Here is a 20751-nt window from a genome sequence, read left to right as displayed (position 1 = left end):
ATCTGAGGAGCAATAGGCTACACCATCTAGCCTAGGTGTGTAGTTGGCTATACCATCTAGGTTTGTGTAAGTACACTATGATGTTCGCACAATGACGACATCGCTTAACGACGCATTTCTCAGATCGTATCCCCGTCGTTAAGTGGCGCATGACTGTAGTATATGTCTCACTGACATTAACTAGTGATACAATCTGGTAGGCGACATGGGTGGTCGCTAGACTAAGGCAAATTTGAAATATGTAGATAAGAGAACACATCAGATGGCATTTTTGCGGTTCATTGTTCCATATCGGAACATGACGAGCAACTGTCCATTCATCATTTGTGTTCGATTCCCTAACCCTACGTTAGGGAATCCCAACGCGAACGTTGGGGTCAAAGCATATAGTAATATAATTGCATACTAGTCATACAGTTTTTGATGGATCGGGCTGAAAATTTTTGACAAAGAGGTTGATTATAGTCTGTATTGTTACGAATTCTCACCCGCCGGCGTGCGAACAGCCATGTTTAACCGAATCTCGGCCGTACCCCCACCGGACGGACAATTCAATCGCGACTTTCCGGAACAACGCCGAAAACCAGTCACGGGTGTGCTCCAAGCACACCACAACCTTGTCCGCACTCTACCCGCGTGCTACAGGGTCCGATCGCCAAATAATCAATTTACCTAATTATTCGCGCGGGTAGATTACCGAGAGATTGTACCTCAGCGAGGCCTGCTTGGACACGAGCCGCTGAAGCAGCTCGCTCCGTTTTGGGATAACCGAGCGGGGTATTATCACCAGGCCTCGCTGGACCCGATGCTATTATCGGCTATTAAAAAGCCCGCTATTATTCCGAAATGCAATACGGCAGTTCAATGGAGGGAAAATGACGTGACAAATTGGTCAACATTCAAACAAGAACATTTATTCACACACGTATTCATGCAGGCACGTATACAAGCATGCACATATGCAATTATACAGCCAACAAAAACAATGCACAGGAACTACAACCGTTTATTCATTCTTTACACACTTATACAAAGTTCTAATTAACGGACTCGGTGCCACAACTTTCATACCAAGAAAAGCAAGGAGAAACCCCCTCAAAGACTAGGGGGTAGACTGGACCTCTCGGGGTCTTTATAAACCTGGAGCTTTGAGGACCGAAGGAGCTCCAAGAGGCCACGCAGGTTACCTTCCCCTTAGACCATTCGGTGCTGGTTGTCGAGCTCTCTCCGGCTCTCTCCACGTCCCAAACACGAACACGCAGCTCCGCACGGCACAACAGGCTTAGCCGTGCTCCACGTTCGCGTCTCTTCCGCTCTCCTCAGCTTCTCCACCAACTGCAGGCTCCAGGCTCCAGGCACTCCGAACCCCGACAGACACTCCACCGACTCACTCGCGACCCTCTCCTCAGCCCGCACTTTATACCCACGGCGCGTCGCCCCTCCCCTCGGAGCGCGCAGGGGCATTTTCCGTGCGGCACAGGCCTTGTAGCAAAACAGGCCGGCAGGTGAAGCTGGCTGGCCTCTTGTCCCGTCCTGCAGGTGTGTGGAGGGAGTGCGGTGGTGCTGGCCACTCGGAAGGCGGGCTCGGACCTACCCTACTGTCTCCCTCCCAACCTATCGCCTTTGCCTGTCTCTGTCCATACCCACTCCCCTTATTTTGCAAAACAAATTTAGCCCCAACTTATTTTTTTCTTTGTTTTATTTTATTTCCCCCATTACAATTCGTCTCCCTCACCCCCATTATAGTCTCTGGCCGGCTAACCTATCCTGTCCTAGCCTACTCCCAACTTATTTTTTTGTTTTATTATCTTGCCAAAACGAAGTTTTTGCAAGATATGTTAGTCAGCTTGTATGTTTTTTTTGTTTGTTTGTTTGTTTGTTTGTTTGTCTGTAATCACGTATAAAAAATTCTGCAGAGCACAGTTTCATTGGAAACATTTGGAACTTCACATATCAGAGGCCTATAGAGGTCCCTTTCAGTGCACAAAATTTTGAAGGTCAAGGTCAAAGGTCAAAGGTCAAGGTCACTTTGTCGCAAATCAGGGGAGTCGACGAAACCCTTATTTTTTGAGTAATTTTTTATCGGATCGTCTTCAAACTTCATGGGAATATAGTTCATGGTCTGGCGCTCAGCTGATTAATTTTTGGTGGCGATTGGCCTTGACCTTCATATGTTTTTTTATTATTTATTTTTTGTCTGTAATCACGTATAAATCACTCTGCAGAGCACAGTTATCATTGGAAATTTTTGTAACTTCGCATATCAGAGGCCTATAGAGGTCCCTTTCAGCGCATAAAATTTTCAAGGTCAAAGGTCAAGGTCACTTTGTCACAAATCAGGGGAGTCGACGAAACCCTTATTTTTTGAGTAATTTTAATAGAATCATCTCCAAACTTCATGGGAATATAGTTCATGGTCTGGCGCTCAGCTGATTAATTTTTGGTGGCGATTGGCCTTGACCTTCATGGTTAGCGCCTGAGGTCAAACATATTTGACCCCAAGGTCAAATTTTCAAGTTTTAGGAACCATATCGTGTAGTACCTCAAATTGAACACCTCGATGAGTGTTTTCTAGATATGTCAAGCTTGAGACATTATGACGTAATTTGGTGACGTTATGAGGCAAACGCATATTTTTCATGGTTACTCTGTAGAACGATTCTCATCGGAATCTCTCGTAGGCAGATATTCCTCAAGGAGTCGCTCCTGGTGGATAGCAGCTCTGTTCACCTCAGTGTGACCTTAAAGAAGTCACACGTGGTCACCTTTTGGCAAGATACGGGTCACCCTGCAGGTGATATTGGTTTATTTTATTTTTATTGTCCCTTCTATAACTCGTCTCCCTCACCCCCTTTATCTTCCCTGTCCGGCCAACCTATCCTGTTACCAAGCCTACTCCCAACCCCTACGTTCCCTTCCTGGACGGGAATAAGGGAGAGATCGGGTCCTGTGTCGAGGCCCAATCTAAGCCTCGGAATGGCCTCCTCAGATCTCAGCGATCTCCTTTACCATGGTGAGTCCAGCGGCCCACAACGAGCGAAGGGATGGATGGTGCGGAGGGGTACACTTCCAAATCTACCCTAACGTTTATTAACCTTAAATTACCCCGGGGCTTTCCAAAAGCACCTCTCGCTTAAACTGCTGGTTCTAACAACTAAGATTCCCGTCGCCTGTGTTGGTGTCCTCACAATTTTGGGCCATGCCCTCCAATTTTCCCTCGTGCCCTCGCACAGTCTCATGGCTGGGATGCGTGGCTCCCTTGGCAGGAACTAACCTCTGCTGATTCTCCAACGATGGCACCCCCGGGCCCTGCAACTGCCTCCGAGCCTACCAACTCCCTAAACACTGGGGAGTGCCCTCCCTGGCTACTCCCCTGAAATGCTCACGTGGCAGGCTGGCACCCCGGGCCCCTTCCCTGGGTGCCCGTGCCCAATGCACTGCCCACGCGGCCAATGGCGCCCCGGGCCCAGCATCATGCGGGCCCACCCGTGCCCAATACACTATCCCGGCCCCCCATGGACCCTTGGCCTACCATGGCTGACTAGCCCGGGGTACCCACTAAGTGATACTCACCATTCGCTGCCACGCTCCGGGCCCGTCAACAGGGCTCCTGCACCCCTCCAAATGGGTTTCGAGCCTACGCTCCCACCAACAGCAAAACGACCTCCATTTTGTCAATTTGACCAACCCACTAACTCACTTTACACTGACCCCGGGGTCCCTTGGGTGGGAATCACTCCTCCCCCAATCACTCATCGCACCATGCATACCACATTCACTCCATGCACACAGGCTCGCTGGCCTCACTCACTCACCAAGTACATTTTTCCACTCTTCAACTCATCTCTCACATCGCTGATCACCGCCATTCTTCTCACTAAATTCCCTATCTACTTCGTGCTCCCTCGTCATCCCTTAAAATACAGCACGTCCTTTTAATACTACGTAGCTAAGCTACGTCCCCACTACACATCCAAAGTCTGTCTCTGTCCTCAAAATCATTTCCCATCCTGAATCTGACCTAAAATCCCTCTAACTAATCCATTCCACAGGCCCCATGAGGACTTATCCCTGCCCCATGAAGCCGGTCTAACTAAGCTAACCCTTCCCCCAGACTAGTGGTGTCCTGTGTCCTCGGAAGGGGGTCTTCCACCCCTTGCCCAGGGAATCCTGTTCACCCGAAGCGAGGCTTGCTTTTTTTTATGCGTGCAACAGCGCGGCAACTCGCAACCTGCGCTCTACTCTCTGTGACATCATGGCAGCTGTTCGCGCTTCGCGCACCTCATCCCTTCTCGGGCGGTAACATCCGGCAGGGATTTCCCCTCCTGCCGGATTCCAACCATGCAGCCACGACGTCACCCTGCGCATCCAAAGCAAGCCTCGCATTTCGAGGGGTTCCCCACGTGAACACATTTGCTCTACTTGTCGGAGTTTCACAAACACGCTCGCATGGAGAACCGATCCGGTCCAAATTCGTCTATCCCTGCCTACCTTCTGTCCGTGTGCGGGGTCGGCTCGAATCCACCGCGGCATTTCCAGACCGGATTTCACTCGCGTAGCCGCGCACGCGGCAGCCTCGTGCGTAGCACAGCACGGACCTCGCGCTCGCTGCCATGCAAACCCGGCACGGTTCCCAAAATAGCTACGGCCGCTACTCGGCCTTTGTCCACCGTCAGACTCCGTCGCATCGCACCCTCGCGCACAAACTCCCATGTGCCACGACGCTCACACACCTTGACATGACATTCACACTGGGACATGCGGTTGCATGTTCGCGCATGCCAACCGCCATCTCCCTCACATACAGCGCTCTCACACACACGGTTTCTCTCACACTCAGCCGTTCACTCACGCATGTCATTTCCCTCGCACACGTGGTTCCACACACACACGGTGCTTCATCTACACATGGCCTTTCACTCACGCATGCCATTTCCCTCGCACACGTGGTTCCACTCACACATGGTACTTCATCTACACACGGCCTTTCACTGACGCATGCCATTTCCCTTGCACACGTGGTTCCACTCACACATGGTGCTTCATCCACACACGGTGTTTCATCCACACACGGCGTGCTGGGAAGCACGCATTTCGGCACACTCGCAACCACGCACACCATTTTACTCACCCACGCGGTCCCTTTCACACAGCGTGCTTCTTCCACACACGCGATTCCATCCACACACGGTGTTTCATCCACACTCGGTGTCGCTCTCACACACCTTTTCACTCACACTCACACTCACTGTTCTTCTAACACACAGCCTTTCACCCCTGCTATGCGCACTTTTCAGCACGCATTTTGCCACACTCGTGAACACGCACACCCGGACATTCACGCTGGGGATTCGCGCCACAACCGCTCCCGGGCCTCCATACCCCCCAAGCTCCGTGTGTACCCGTCTACAGCACTCGCCCCTCTACCTCGCAAAGCTCGACCGGACCCACCTGGTCGAGATCCGCTTCAAGGGAGCACAGCGTCTCCCTCCATTCCTGAATGAGGCCATCCGGCTGCTTGCACCGGGTCACGACACATTCCCCGAGCTCCCCTTCATTGTCCCTCGCTAATTCCACCTGTGTGTGCTCGTCTTTCACCCCGTCTTTATCGTGTAGTCTCCCCTCTACTTTTTCTATCTCCCGCGTCTCTGTTAATTCTATTAATTCCTGCGTCTCCCTTTGTGTCTCTGCCAACTCCGTTACCTCATTCCTTACCTCCGTCTCTTCCCTTGTTATCCGTGTCTCTGTCACCATTAATTTTCCCGTCGTAGTCACCTCCACGTGTCTCGTCCTACACGTCTCACAAATTATTTTGTCCTCCACTGCGGGGCTGACACAGTCCACACTCCCCCTCAGCTCGTTCGCTACAGCACATGGCGCCACCACCTTGTGCTCCACTGCCCGCGTTTCGCTCCTGGCAACCACCATTATTGCCTTCATGCCCGCCTGCAGGCCTCGGCCTATGCGCTGCATTTCATCCCTCATTTTTTTCATATTCGCATTCATTTCCTGCGCATTTGTCTTCATTTCGTTTTTCGCTTCGAGTGCGTTTGTTTTCATTTCTGCCAGCATTGCCAATATCTGGGCCATTCCGCTCAACGCAACTGATCTGTCCTCATCGGTCGCAGTTTCGCTGGGGATCGGGGAGGGATTTTGGCGGAGGAGGGGAAGGGGGCGTGTTAAACACCGCGACCACCGCCGCGTCCATTTCGGGCTCTCGGTTCAGTCGTGGGGGAAGTTCGACCTGCATAATAGGCATGTTTTGCATGGTCATTTCATCCTGGGCCATGGAGTCTAACATTTCTAAATCTAATACCCGCTGCTCCCGTTCGCCTTGAACCGCCATCTTGCGTATCGGAATAAATTTTAAAAGCCCGTACTTTGGGGAACACGGAGGGTTGCTTCGCACACCCTTGATCGGATTCCCGTTAATTTTGTTTGGAGACGGGAGAGTTTGTTTCCTGCTCGCTGACACCAGTGTTACGAATTCTCGCCTGCCAGCGTGCGAACAGCCGTGTTTAACCGAATCTCGGCCGTCCGCTCACCGGACGGACAATTCAGTCGCGACTTTCCGGAACAACACCGAAAACCAGTCACTGGTGTGCTCCAATCACACCACAACCTTGTCCGCACTCTACCCGCGCTACAGGGTCCGATCGCCAAATAATCGATTTACCTAATTATTCGCGCCTGTAGATTACCAAGAGATTGTACCTCAGCGATGCCTGCTTGGACACGAGCCGCTTAAGCAGCTCACTCCGTTTTGGGATAACCGAGCGGGGTATTATCGCGAGGCCTCGCTGGACCCGATTCTATTATCGGCTATTAAAAAGCCCGCTATTATTCCGAAATGCAATACGGCAGTTCAATGGAGGGAAAATGACGCGACCAACAAGTCAACATTCAAACAAGCACATTTATTCACACACGTATACAGTCAGGTATTCATGCAGGCACGTATACAAGCATGCACATATGCAATTATACAGTCAACAAAAACAATGAACAGGAACTACGACCGTTTATTCATTCTTTACACACTTATACACAGTTCTAATTCACGGACTCGGCGCAACAACTTTCATACAAAGAAAAGCAAGGAAAAACCCCCTCAAAGACGAGGGGGTAGACTGGACCTCTCGGGGTCTTTATGACATGGAGCTTTGAGGACCGAAGGAGCTCCAAGAGGCCGCGCAGGTTACCTTCACCTCAGACCATTCGGTGCTGGTTGGCGAGCTCTCTCCGGCTCTCTCCACGTCCCGAACATGAACACGCAGCTCCGCGTGGCACAGCAGGCTTGGCCGTGCTCCACATTCGCGTCTCCTCCGCTCTCCTCAGCTTCTCCAAAAACTGCAGGCTCCAGGCTCCAGGCGCTCCGAACCCCGACAGACTCTCCACCGACTCACTCGCGACCCTCTCCTCAGCCCGCACTTTATACCCACGGCGCGTCGCCCTTCTCCTCGGAGTGCGCGGGGTCATTTTACACCCAAAATGAGGCCCCTCCTTTACCTCAACTTTGACCCCTGGCCCGATTCACCCCTCCCCCGTCCCGGCGCGCGGGAAAGCAAGAAAAGGGGGAAGGGGAAATCCCAGCGCTATCGGAACTTCTCTCCTCGGCGCTGTGGCTCTGCCCGCACTCCGCGGGGGCAACGGGTTTTCCTACCGTTGCCTTTGTTTCCTCTCCTGACGAGCATCCATGGCAGACACGTTATTTGATGTGGAGAGGTTTGTGGTGTGGTTCTGGAAGTAGTGGTGTGGTCGTTGAAATGCGGGTGTGGAGAAGGTGGTGAGGCGATGATGTGGAGATGGTTGATGCTGGCGTTTGTGGTGGTCGTGAGGGTGGTGTGGTTGGGCAGTGGTGGTTAAGGTGGTTGTTGTGAAGGTGGCTGTTCGTTATCTGTGCGGATGTTGGCGGCTGACGAGAAGGTGGTGGTGTTGATCGTGGTTGTTGTGAAGTGGTTGGTCCAAAATAACGATAGCGAAAGAAAAACGGCTAACTGAAGATTCACAGCCCTGTTGCACGAATATATCCCATTAGACAACGGTGGGGATATCTATCTGAACACAAACTTATCGGCATAACTGATCTAAGGACCTATATGGTGATCTGTGAATTTCCACAGCTGTAACAGTATAAAATCCGATTTTTGATTTTCTAAAAAAATTTTTTTTTTCGGATTTTTTTCAAAAATTTCAAAGTCCCGTTGCTAGGCAACGGTGGCATCCATAGCAACGGTGCTCAAAGCATACAACTTGATCCTGGTATGAACCTACCAGTCAAGTTTCATCAAAATCGGTTGACTCCTCTGGCCTCCAGAGCTGTCCATTACATACAAACAAACAGACAAGCTGGTAGGCGACATGGGTGGTTGCTATATAATTGCATACTAGTCATACAGTTTTTGACAGATCAGGCTGAAATTTTTTGACAAAGAGGTTGATTATAGTGCGCATAAAAGCACAGCAGCCGATTTTTGAATTATCGAAAAAAATATGTATAAAATGTTTTTCGGATTTTTTTCAAAAATTTCAAAGTCCCGTTGCTAGGCAACGGTGTTGTCCATAGCAACGGTGCTCAAAAGCATACAACTAGATCCTGGTATGAACCTACCAGTCAAGTTTCATCAAAATTGGTTTACTCCTCTGGCCTCCAGAGCTGTCCATAACATACAAACAGACTGTCCATTACATCGCAGGAAAACTTGAGAATCACAGTCGTCTAGCGACCACCCAATAGTCATCGTGGTGATCAAACCTAGTCTCGGCCAGCTTCACAAAGATGTGGGATTAGTTGGTGGCATTGTCGTACAGTATTAGTCATCGTGATTAAGCATTGATTTAAATCGCTATTTATGATCTATTTATTCGATTTGAAGCTGAACAAGCTACCACATTTTTTTTTTTATGCGTCCGTTGATGAAGTCTCCGGTGGCCTTATGTTTTCTGGTTGTCCGTCTTTTTGGCCATACGAACGTCTGTCTGTGCTGGTTTTCTCTGTTTTCTCTGCAACCGCTTTTGCGATTGATACATAATTTTTACCATAGGTGCGACTACTCATGTAGAATGTTTTAATAATTATGTCGTCAGCGTTCACGTGATGTGGCAGCCATGTTGAAAAAAATGAAAAAAAATTGGATCTCTGTATCTCAGAAACTGCCCCATGGAAAAAATTGAAACTTTGCACACGTGAAGTACTCCCCAATGGAAACAAGTGCTTTTTTTATGTCATAGATGGCTACATTATCACCTCATAATTACATATGTCGAACGCTTTGTCTGATCAGTGTGAAAATTTTTGAGGTTCATCTGGGACTAAATTGTATGGGGGAAAAAATTGATGTCATCAGTCATGTGGTTTTGGCAGCAATATCGTTTTTCACATGAAAAACCTTCGAAAATCTTCTTCTCCGAAACAGCTAAACAGATCGAAGCGAAATTTTACAGGTATGATTGTCTATCCATGAGGACCAAAAAGTTCTCCACCTATGATGTCATCGGTCACATGGTTTGACAGCTATGATTTTTTTTGTTGAAGAATAAACCTTTAAAAATTCTCTCCTCTAGAACGGTTTGACAGATTTGAGGGAAGCTTCACCCACATGTTCCACAAGCCTTCGGGATACCTGGGTGTTCATGAATAAATAATAGGTCCCATCGTCTGGCAGCCATATTGGATTGAACGAACATCTTTATCTTAAAAAAATTATTTCTCTTCAACCGCTTCTTCAATCGACGTAAAACGTCAAAATTATGATCTCGTAGTCATGGGGAATATATGTTTTACATTTCAACCTGATCGGACACATGGTCTTGCAGCTAGAATTGTTTAATACTTTGAATGTGGGTTCAGGGATTTAAATCAAACTTGGTATAAGTATTTATAATCTTGTATTAATGTGGGCGGAGGCCTAATCTGGCGACGTCAAAGAGTGCCCTTATAGTTTGTAATATGTTTTAATAACATTGATTTGTATTTTTACAAGTTCATGAAAACTAGGTATTTGTAAAATATTTGCATTTCTTCTCTCATCATTATTGTTCCTTTTGTGTATTTCCTTCTTCATATCAGTCGGCTTCTTGTAAACTCGTGGCGTTTGAACAGTACAAGCAATATGCGACTTTCAAAATGGCATAATCTGCCCCAGAAACATTGGCGTTCATGGGTTCATCAAGTATGTGGTACATCAGAGATATGTATTGTGACTTAAAATGGCTCACAAAGCTTCTGAAATAAGCTGAAAATACTTGGAAAAGCACCTGAGTGAAAGGGCTGTGCCTCTGCACAACAAAAGATTCGGAATACTTTCTTCGCTCACCTAACGGGAACCTGCTCCCACTGCAAACTCCAGACCATGTGGACCGGTGTAAGGCAAGAGTGGACGGTGCGTGTGCTGCACAAACCCCTGATGAGTCGCTACCAATAAATGGTCTGTTTGATCGATGTTCAGAAGCACTTTATCCAGATAAACCACACAAAACAAGTTCTTGCGAGAGTTTGCAATCTCTGATTGTTGTTTCGAGTTATTGTTTTCTCAAAGCATTGTAAAAGTAATTTCCAAAGTTTGAAGAACCCCGATTGATACTCCAGAGTGGCTGCAAGTATTAAGGTTTTCTGTTGATTTATTTTGCTGTGCAGAGTTCCGAACATTTTGCCAGCATGACGCGTCCCATTCTTTCCACTGCCCATTGCCTGTCCTCTCCATCCATTGTTGTTTACCATTTGTTCCTGCATTGATTAGCAATGGGCAGTGGTAATAATGAAACTCTAAAGCAATGAACACGTAAGAAATATTTTTCTCATGAATTTGCAATGGATTGAAGAAAGCATCCTGCCCATCATTTTCAATTTGCCAAAGAACTTGCTCACCAAATATTCATTATTGCAGGGTGAAGATCTGAGCCCAAATGAGCTGGAGCTCAAGAATCTGAAAGAGTCTCTTCATGACACGCAGCCTGTCGGTGTCCTCATCAACTGCTGCCGGACCATTGATCAGGTTTGTGAGCTTTTCTTCCTGAGAGACTTCTGCATTTTGTAAAATCAAATAAAAATACTGCAGTTGCATTCCCATCTCCTACCCACATTTGGACTGCCACAGATTTATGGTCTTTTGTTTTTCTCCCCCCCCCCAACTGTGAACAGGCTCATGCTTTTCTCAAATTTATTGAGGCAATTTCTGAGAAAACCCTGCGCAGCACGGTGGCTCTGACAGCGGCTCGTGGCCGTGGAAAATCTGCTGCACTGGGCCTGGCTATTGCCGGCGCTGTGGCTTTTGGGTGAGATAGTATTGATTGCATGTTGTAACCGATACTGTGACTGCGATGCATTTTAGATTCATTAATTTTCTTTGTTTAATATACCTTGGTGGAAGGGGTTGGTGGAATGTTGGGGTGAAGGTCAACTTAAATTTCAGTGCTTCATTCTTTACGCATACTTATTTTTTTTTATTTCCTTGGCCTTTTCAAACATTATCATCTCAACTGAAATATGAATAAAAAATGTCATTAAAACCTGTTTGCAGAAAAGTGTATTTTTTTGTTTTTTTTTAAATGGTGATGTTGGTCAAACAGCAGTGGTCAAACATACTTACTGTTTTTTTGTTGTTTTTTGTTTTCAGCTATTCCAACATCTTTGTGACATCTCCAAGCCCGGAGAACTTGAAAACATTGTTTGAGTTTCTTTTTAAAGGCTTTGATGCCGTGCGCTATGAAGTACGTGCACTCGCGGTACTAATATAAAGACTGGTTGATGCTTTAAAAAAATACAATTTTTGCATCAAAAAGTAACACCACTTATTCTGTCTTTTATGGACAGGAGCATCTCGACTATGAAATAATTCAAGCGACAAATCCAGAATTCAGCAATGCAGTAGTAAGAGTTAACGTTTACCATGAGCATCGACAAACCATCCAGGTATTTACGTCTGCATGCTTTACTGTTCTATTTCTAGCTCGCCTGTTCGAAGAACAGAGCGCTATAGCGATACCCCCGGTGTGAGCGTCAGCGTCAGCGTGAGCGTGAAAATGTTAAAATTTTTTGTGCAAGTTAATTAGAAGCTTGCCATGCATTTAATATGTGTACCAGGATGCTGATATTTGGCATGGAGGTTCCTTTGGGGTATACTATTGGTGCAGTGAAGTTGAAATAAAAAAATAATTTCAAATGTTAAAAATTTTTGACCTGTTTTGAACATAACATTTTTGTAGCACATCAACGTTAAAGTTTTTGGTGCAAGTTATTTAGAAGCTTGCCATTCATTTAATATGTGTACTAGGATGCTGATATTTGGCATGGAGGTTCCTTTGCGGTATAATATTGGTGTAGTGAAGTTGAAATTAACAAATGATTTTTTTAATTTCAACCTAAGATGGTGTCAAAGCCACCCAATGCTCGCCTGTTTATACTAGACGCGTGCCATTCATTTAATACTAGTAGTAATGCCCGGCATTGCTCGGGCTAGCAATAAAGCCTGGCGTTGCCCGGGCTTTCTTGCAAATTTCCTGAATAGCTGTTAGCGGTTAGGGTTAGCTGTTAGGGTTAGCGGTTAGGGTTAGGGTTAGCTGTTAGGGTTAGTGTTAGGGTAGCTAACCCTAACACTAACCCAAACCCTAACCCTAACCCTAACAGCTTGGCGTAGCGGAGGTAAACATCACCCGGGGCAAAGTGGAAATTTGTGTCCCCCGTAGGCCTTAAACTTGAGTGGATTTGAATGGAAAATCCCATAAGGGTTATCGATTTATCGATTTTTTTTTCGAATGTCTGAAGTGTTATGGAAAAAATTTATAGCCAATGACCAAAGTTGGACCAAATGCCATAATCATACCGAATTTGAATGGAATCCGTTGGAGTTTGTGAAAATGCCTCAAAACGAATTTTGAGGGAACTCTTCAGGAAGACAATAATATCATTAGTATATGTGCCAAATCTTGTTTCATTTCATGCAGTAACAAAAATCTGATGGTGGAACAAAGAAAGGGGCGTGCCGAAATATTAATGTAGATGTGTACTCGTTTACTGATTACAATATACAAATACATATTGTTACGAATTTGGGAATTCGATTGCACACAACATACAGGTTCCTTTAGTCAGCTATGTCGATAAGTGCTTGTTCCCTAGATAGCTCACCTTTCATTGTTTAAATGTTCAGAAATCGATTCGATGCACTGCGGATCGATTTATTAGTTAGGGAACCAACAATGGAGACATCCCTCCCCCTCTTCTGCAAAGAGGAAGAACCACCCCGCCGTCCCGTGACTCATGATGTCAAGAACTCCCTCCCACCCGTGGCTGAGCGGGGCATGGAGCATGAGGGCATGAGTCATGAGTCAAGCCGGGAGCGGGGGAAGGGCGGGAGAAGGATAAGAGGAGAGAGACCGTGTGTGTGAGAGCTCTGTATGTGAGGGAGATGGCAGTTGCCATGCGGGAACATGCAACCACATGTCCGAGTGAGAGTGTCAGGCGAGGCGTGTGAGCATCGTGGCACGTGGAAGTTTGTGCGCGAGAGTGCGACGACCGTGCCTGACGGTGGACAAAGGCCGAGTAGCGGCCGTAGCTATTTTGGGGACCGTGCTGGGTTTGCACGGCAGCGCGTTCGGGATTTGTGCTGTGCTCCGCACGAGGCCGCCACATGTGCGGCTACGCAAGTGAAACCCGGTCTGGAAACGCACGCGGTGGATTAGCCAATCCCGCGGGACGGACAGAAACTTGGCTGGATTGTGAATTTGGAACGGAAGGGTTTTCCAGGCGAGCGTGTGTGTGAAGCTCCGACGAGCAGAGCACATGTGCTCGCGTGGGGAACCCCTCGAAACGCGAGGTTTGCTTTGGATGTGCAGGGTGACGTCGTGGCTGCAGGGTTGGAATCCAGCAGGAGGGAAATCCCTGCCGGATGGTGCCGTCCGATAAGGGACGAGGTGCGAGAAACGCGAACAGCTGCCATGACTTCACAGGGAAAGAGCGCAGGTTGCCGTGGAATGGATTAGGTAGAGGGATTTCAGTTTACATTTAGGAAATGGGAATTTTTGGATTTTTGGAGACATGGACAGACATGGAAATGTGTAGAGGGGACGTAGCTTAGCTACGTAGAGTAAAAGGAATGTGCATTTATTTAAGGGATGACAAGGGAGCACGAGTTACTCAGGGGATTTACTTCGGAAGGATGGCAGTATAGAGTGTTGGTGTGAGTTGTGAAATGGAAAGTGTGTGAGGAATGAGTGTGGGACAGCAGGCCCAAGTGTGTGAGTGGAGCAAATGTGGTATGCATGGTGCGATGACTGATTGGGGGGAGGAGTGATTCCCACCCAAGTGACCCCGGGGTCAGTTAATGTTAGCTCGTGGGTTATTCAAATTTATTAAAAGGAGGTCATTTTGTTGGTGTCGAGAGAAGGCACGAAACCCGTTTGGAGGGGTGCAGGAGTTCATGGACCGGCTGGGAGCGTGGCTGTGGAAAGTTGAGTATTTGTTTAGTGGGCACCCTGGGCACCGGACTAGTCGGCCAGAGTAGGCCAAGGGCCCAAGAGGGGCCGGGATAGTGTAATGGGCACGGGCGACCCGTCGGAAACGGGACCCGTAGCGCCAGAATGCCACGGGGGCAGTGTAGTGGGCACGGGCGACCCTCGGAAAGGGACCCTGGGCATCAACACGCCACGTGGGCATCGGAGGGGGGCAATGCCAGAGAGGGCAACCCCCCCACGTTGTAGGGAGCAGCTTGGCTCGGAGGCAGCCTGCGTGCCTCGGGGTGCCATGGTTAGAGTTCGGCAGAGGGGGAGTTCTGCCAGTTGAGCCACGCTGCCCAGCCAGGAAATTGTGCGAGGGCATGAATGAAAATTTGAGGGCAAGGCCCAAATTTATAATGGACACCAACACAGGCGATGGGAATCATGGTTTTTAGAACCGATAGTTTAAAAGTGTGAGGCGTTTTTGAAAGCCCCAGGGTAGTTTCAGGTTAATAAATGTTAGGGTAGTTTAGAGATGTACGCCTTCGCACCATCCATCCCTTTGCTCGTTGTAGGCCGCTGGACGCACATTGGTAGATCGCTGAACTCTGAGGAGGCCATTCTGAGGCTTTGTTGGGCCTCGGGACAGGATGCTAGTCTCTCCCTATTCCCCTCCAGAGAGGGAACGTAGGGGTTGGGGGTCGGCTAGGTTGACAGGACAGGTTAGCCAGACAAAGACTATAAAGGGGGTTAGGGAGACAATTATAAAAGGGAAATAAAAATAATAAAAATAAAGAGGGGATAAATTTTGTTGAGTTGTGTGGCAAATTAAGGGAATGGGTATGGACAGCAACAGGCAAAGGCGATTAAGTCGGGGGAGACAGTAGGCTAGGTCCGAGCCAGTCTTCAGAGCGGCCGGCACCACCGCACTCCCTCCAGACCTGATGGAACCGCACCGGAGGCCGGCCAGCTTCATTGCCGGCCTGTTGTGCTGCAGCCGCCTGTTCTGCATGGGCTTGCCTTGCCATGCTAAGTTTGCCTGCCTCTGCCATGACCCCATGCCTGCTCGCCCTTGTTTGCGTTTGCCCCTGTGTCCATCCATCACCATGTGCACCAGGAACATCCAGTTTTGCAAGGACTGCCCTGCAGGCAGCCTGTGCATCCATCATGCTCATTTGTGTTTTGCGACCATCTCCATCCATTCCCCTGCATCAATGGACTTTGAAACGACTCTTACCTTCTCCCCTTTCACAGATCACAAGTCCTGGGCCATGGTTAAGTAATGGATAAGTTGAGGGAAAATTGTAAATACGTGGAACCCCACCTGCATGTTTGTTTTAGCGCCGGCAATTTTAGTTAAGTTGTCCGAATGAGTCTGAGAGTTTGTTTAGTTAGTTACGCAGCGCATTAGGTTATTTATTTTTGGGACACGTATAAAGAAATGTCGCACTCAGGGATCCGAAGGTAGAACGTACGAGGGGAAAACTTACACATGCTGGTCACACGAAAATTTGACGACTCGGGACGAGTCTGTAAACAGGGGAGTGGGTAGTGTTTCGAATTTGGGAATTCGATTGCACACAACATACAGGTTCCTTTAGTCAGCTATGTCGAGCAGTGCTTGTTCCCAAGATAGCTCACCTTTCATTGTTTAAATGTTCAGAAATCGATTAGTAGTCCAAGAGCATTAGGTCAAAATAGGCCCTAACCTGGACATTTTTGGTAACAAGCTGATTTTTTCAGGATAGGTCCAGGAATATGTCTAGAATAACATACTAAAAGTCCTCATAAATCCTCCTTGAGCGTTTTCCGCAATCCAAGATGGCGTCCAAAATGTTTTTCTCATAACTTTGCAAGCAGGTTTCCCCAAAACACACTTTAAATGTCTACATATATGTTTTGAAGTATGAGGAACTCATTAGAATACATCTTAAGAGATGCTGAAGCACGCAAGTACCAATAAGACCTCTTGAGTTCTTCCAAAAATCCAAAATGGCGTCCAAAATGGCCACCATATTTACTGTTTTTTGTCATAACTTTGCAAGTAGGTTTCCCCAAAACACACTTTAAATGTCTAAATATATGTTTTGAAGTATAAGGAACTCGATAGAATACATTTTAAGAGATGTTGAAGCACGCAAGTACCAATAAAACTGTTTGAGCTCTTCCAACAATCCAAAATGGTGTCCAAAATGGCCGTCATTAACAATTTTATCTCAAAATTGTTTAAATATTTATCATTAATTAATTAACTGTGATATTTCATCCTGAAAATATTCAACAAACATTTCAATTATAAATGTGGTTGCTGTGCATACAGTATTCAAATCAATTTGAATGTTAAAGTCTAGAAGTGTGCCCTTAATCGCTTATGACATTACGAGGGAAACATTGTACCATCAGTTTGATGCTAAACAGACAGGGCGACATAAATTTGCCATATGGTCCATTTTTGTCACCTAAAGCTCGGAAATTGAAAACTTGGTGCTAACCTTTTTTTACCAACAAGATGCAGTTGATGTCTACCATGAGGTGAGTTCTATTTGAAACATTCCGTTATCATTAAGGAAGTAAAACTATTATTTTTGGTACCCAGACTAAATGCATGATCAAAATTTGTGTAAACATGCATGTACTACACAGTACTGTGTAATATCACTTGACAGGGAATTTTTGTGGAGTAGTCTATCGTTACACCTAAAACATTGTATTGAATCATTTTATTTGTTTCATGCAGATGAAAAGAATTATAGAATGATAGAAATCAGAGAGTGTATGACACTCCTTCCTGTTGGTACATGTATGCTGTATTTGTATAAAAGGTTCCTTTTTTGTGTGTGTCATGTCATTCCTATATTGTGATATGCTAGTATAGTTAATATAGTATAGCTAGTTATAGTATAGATATAGTATAGCTAGTTACATTCATTATTAATAATAGCAGACATTTTAAAGTGCCTTTTCCATTGGATACAAAGTGCTATGAGATGTCATCCCTGGTTGTCATAGGAGATAAAATATATTACCAGGCTGCGACAGTACAAGTGCAGTGCACATCTAGGGATAACAAAATAAGTTATTCTTCAAGTCACATATTACATGGCAGTGAATTTCTGTGGAGTAGCCACTATCATCATCATTTTCCTCTCGGGTTTCCTTGCGAGATTTTCTCTGCCCAATACAATTCCTACCAGACATTCTGGCACCCCACAATGAGTTGATTCATCCGTAATTTAACTTCACAGGTATCAATATGTAAACATGCTATAGAGTACTGTGATTGTGATGTGTTATAGAAATTGCAGAATCATGTGATGGCAATCATGTGATGGCATTGGCACTTGTGTGCTTCTACATCTCTTATAATGTATTCTATTGAGTTCCTTGTACTTCAAAACATATATTTAGACATCTAAAGTGCGTTTTGGGGAAACCTACTTGCAAAGTTAAGAGAAAAACATGAAATGGTGGCCATTTTGGACGCCATCTTGGATTGCGGAAAACGCTCAAGGAGGATTCATGAGGACTTTTAGTATGTTATTTCACACACATTCCTGGACCTTTCCTGAAAAAATCAGCTTGTTACCAAAAATGTCCAGGTTAAACCCTAATGCTCTTGGACTATTAGATGCTCTGCGGATCGATTTAATAGATAGGGAACGAACAATGGAGACATCCCTCCCCCTCTCCTGCGAAGAGGAAGAACCACCCTGCCGTCCCGTGACTCATCATGTCAACAACTCCCTCCCACCCGTGGCTGAGCGGGGGATGGAGCACGAGGGCATGAGTCATGAGTCACGCCGGGAGCGGGGGAAGGGCGCGAGAAGGATAAGAGGAGATCTTTTCTTTTGTTCGAGGGCAGAGTTGGAGAAGGGAGTTGAGAGTAGCTGTTCAACAGACCGTCGGGTCCTGCTTGGCTTGCGTTCGGGTTGAGGCCTTCGGAAGCTTTTTGCTTCGGCTTGCTCAGTGAGCTTCGGCTGAGGCCTGGCTCGGGTGGAGGCTTTTTCGAGGCTTTTTGCTTAGGTGGTTCAGTGAGCTTCAGCTTCTGCTTGGCTTGGGAAAGCTTTTTTCTTCGAGCTGCTTTGCTTGGAAGAGAGTTGAGCTGGTCGCTCAGCTCGAGCTGCGAGTGGTGGCTTCTTCTTGGTTCGTGGAGCTCTTTGTTCTCCATTTTGGTTCCCGGCTTGGCGCGACCTCTTCGTGGAGGTGGTTCCTCAGGGAAGCGACGCATCGACGGGAAGGATCGGCGCCTCGTCTCACCAGCACGTGTTGAGAAGCGCGGGAGGATTCGCGGGAGCTCGGGAAGGGTCGCAGCTCACGTCGATTGGATCCAGCTCGCTCTCGCTGGAGTCCGGGTCCGAACAACTTTAAGACCACACGAGGTGGAGAGGTTCGAGATAGGTTCTGAGTTTCAGCTCACCTGTCCTCAGAGCTGGAGCTCGTTATTAAAGGCCTCTGCCACCATTTCTTGGGTGTGTGTGTGTGCGTACGTGTGTCCGTGGGCTCGTCTAATAAGTAGGAACTGCTGTTAAGTGCAAGTGAATGTACATAATAAGTAGACGGTTGTAGTTCTTTTGTCGTGCTTTTATTGCTTGTATAATTGCATACGTGTTTTGCCTTGTTTAATTGCATACGTGCTTTATTATAATAAATGTCCTTGTGTGAATGTAAACCTGTTCGTTGTGTCCATTCCCTCATTGAACTGCCCCATCTTGCACTCGGAATATAGTTGGTTTTTAAATAGCCGATAAATAGAATCGGGTCCGGCGATAATACCTGCTCGGTTATCCCAGAACAGAACGGACCGCTTAAGCGGTTCGTGTCCAAGCAGGCCTTCGCCAAGGTACCGTCCCTCGGTAGGTTACCCACGCGGGTACTTAGGTATATCGATATTCGGCGATTGACCCTATTTCGCGCGGGTAGAATATGGACTGGGCCGTGGTGGGATTAAAAACCCACCCGTAACTGGTTTCTGGCGTTGTTCCAGAAAGTCACGACTGGATTGTCCGTTCGGTGGGCGAAGCGACCGCTATTGGTTAAGACGCGGTCGTTCGCACGCTGACGGGCGCGAAATGTACAACAATATATTGCTTTAAAATTATTTGGATCAGACTTCATTGCAATGCTTTATAAAAAAATATTATTAGACTCATCTTTTAAAAACGATAAATGTATAAACAGGTGAGCATTGAGTGGCTTTGACACCAACTCTCTGGTATTGTATTCTTCCAATATTCCCACATCCTGGGAGGTCTGTTCCAAGTCATAGAGGTCAGTGCTTCAAACCCCGGCCGAGTCTTACCAAAGACTTCAAAAATGGTACATGCTGCTTCCTTGCTTGACACTCGGCATTTTACCAGCACAGACAATCCCCAGGGGTTAGCATCAATGGGGAGGAGGAAATTCCTCCAGAGGAAGTGCTCACCTGAGTGCAGTGAGAAAAGTTGTGCCGTTGTTGTGATGTTGCTGGTACCCAGAGTATCCTGGGAAATGACGGCACTTCCCTCAAGCTCATTGGCTGTGTTACGTGTTTGTCCATGGGTGTGAGTGGCAGCTCTTTTTCGAGCCTTTCTACCTTGCATTAAAAAAAAATTAATTCTTAGGTTAAGATTCACTAAAGTGGAAAGTAGAAAAACAATAAGAAGAGTGCAATGTGAACAAATTTACCTTTGAGAAGTGATTTAAACCTTAATTTTTTTTTTACTCTCATTTTCATAATCCAGCATCTACTCTATCTACTGTACATAGAAATGCTTGCATTTGGAATCCAAAGCTGAATTTATAACTTGATTTTAAGCAATTACATTTTACAACTTGTTTAATCCCACTCTGTAACTTCTGTACCTGGCAGTACATTCACCCAGCGGATGCAGTGAAACTCAGTCAGGCTGAGCTTCTTGTTATCGACGAAGCAGCAGCGATCCCCCTTCCTCTTGTTCGCAACCTCCTTGGACCCTACCTTGTTTTTATGGCCTCCACCATCAATGGGTAATGTGCTCAATTCATAGCACAGTTGTATAGTTTTCTTCTTTCAGAAGCTTGTTTAGGATTAATCGCCGTTTTACTTTTTTTGACATTTCGCCTTTTAAAGTGCTGCTGTACAGTTGTTTTTCACATTTACGTGTGCATTGACCCCTTAACGCAGAGCTTGCAAAAGCAACTAGATTAGGCACTGTTCCCTTATAAATAGAAATACCAAAGTCTGTGTTAAGCAAGTTCAGTGAATAGTATGAAGTGTGGGGAATGGTTCTATCTTGTTGAAACCATTGGTTCTCACTTGTAACCTCCTGTGATTGCCTAGGGCCCTGCAAAACCTCCCAA

General features: G+C 46.7%; 1 protein-coding gene across 4 annotated transcripts in view; it reads left to right on the top strand.

The window, feature by feature from the left end:
* The window catches only part of NAT10 (N-acetyltransferase 10), a 208476-nt gene that overhangs the window by 33277 nt on the left and 154448 nt on the right, over positions 1-20751 (top strand). For all 4 annotated transcript variants that reach the window (XM_085884185.1, XM_085884186.1, XM_085884187.1 and 1 more), the window contains exons 8-12: positions 10887-10994; positions 11141-11274; positions 11616-11709; positions 11813-11911; positions 20282-20418. In XM_085884185.1, the coding sequence (XP_085740311.1) occupies positions 10887-10994; positions 11141-11274; positions 11616-11709; positions 11813-11911; positions 20282-20418 (572 nt within the window). The remainder of the gene's footprint in view (positions 1-10886; positions 10995-11140; positions 11275-11615; positions 11710-11812; positions 11912-20281; positions 20419-20751) is intronic.

Source organism: Eptatretus burgeri, chromosome 6 (genome assembly GCF_056783735.1).
Source record: "Eptatretus burgeri isolate ZD-2024b chromosome 6, Ebu_testis_v1, whole genome shotgun sequence".
Taxonomy (NCBI): Eukaryota; Metazoa; Chordata; class Myxini; order Myxiniformes; family Myxinidae; genus Eptatretus; species Eptatretus burgeri.
This window is presented reverse-complemented; position numbering and strand designations above follow the sequence as displayed.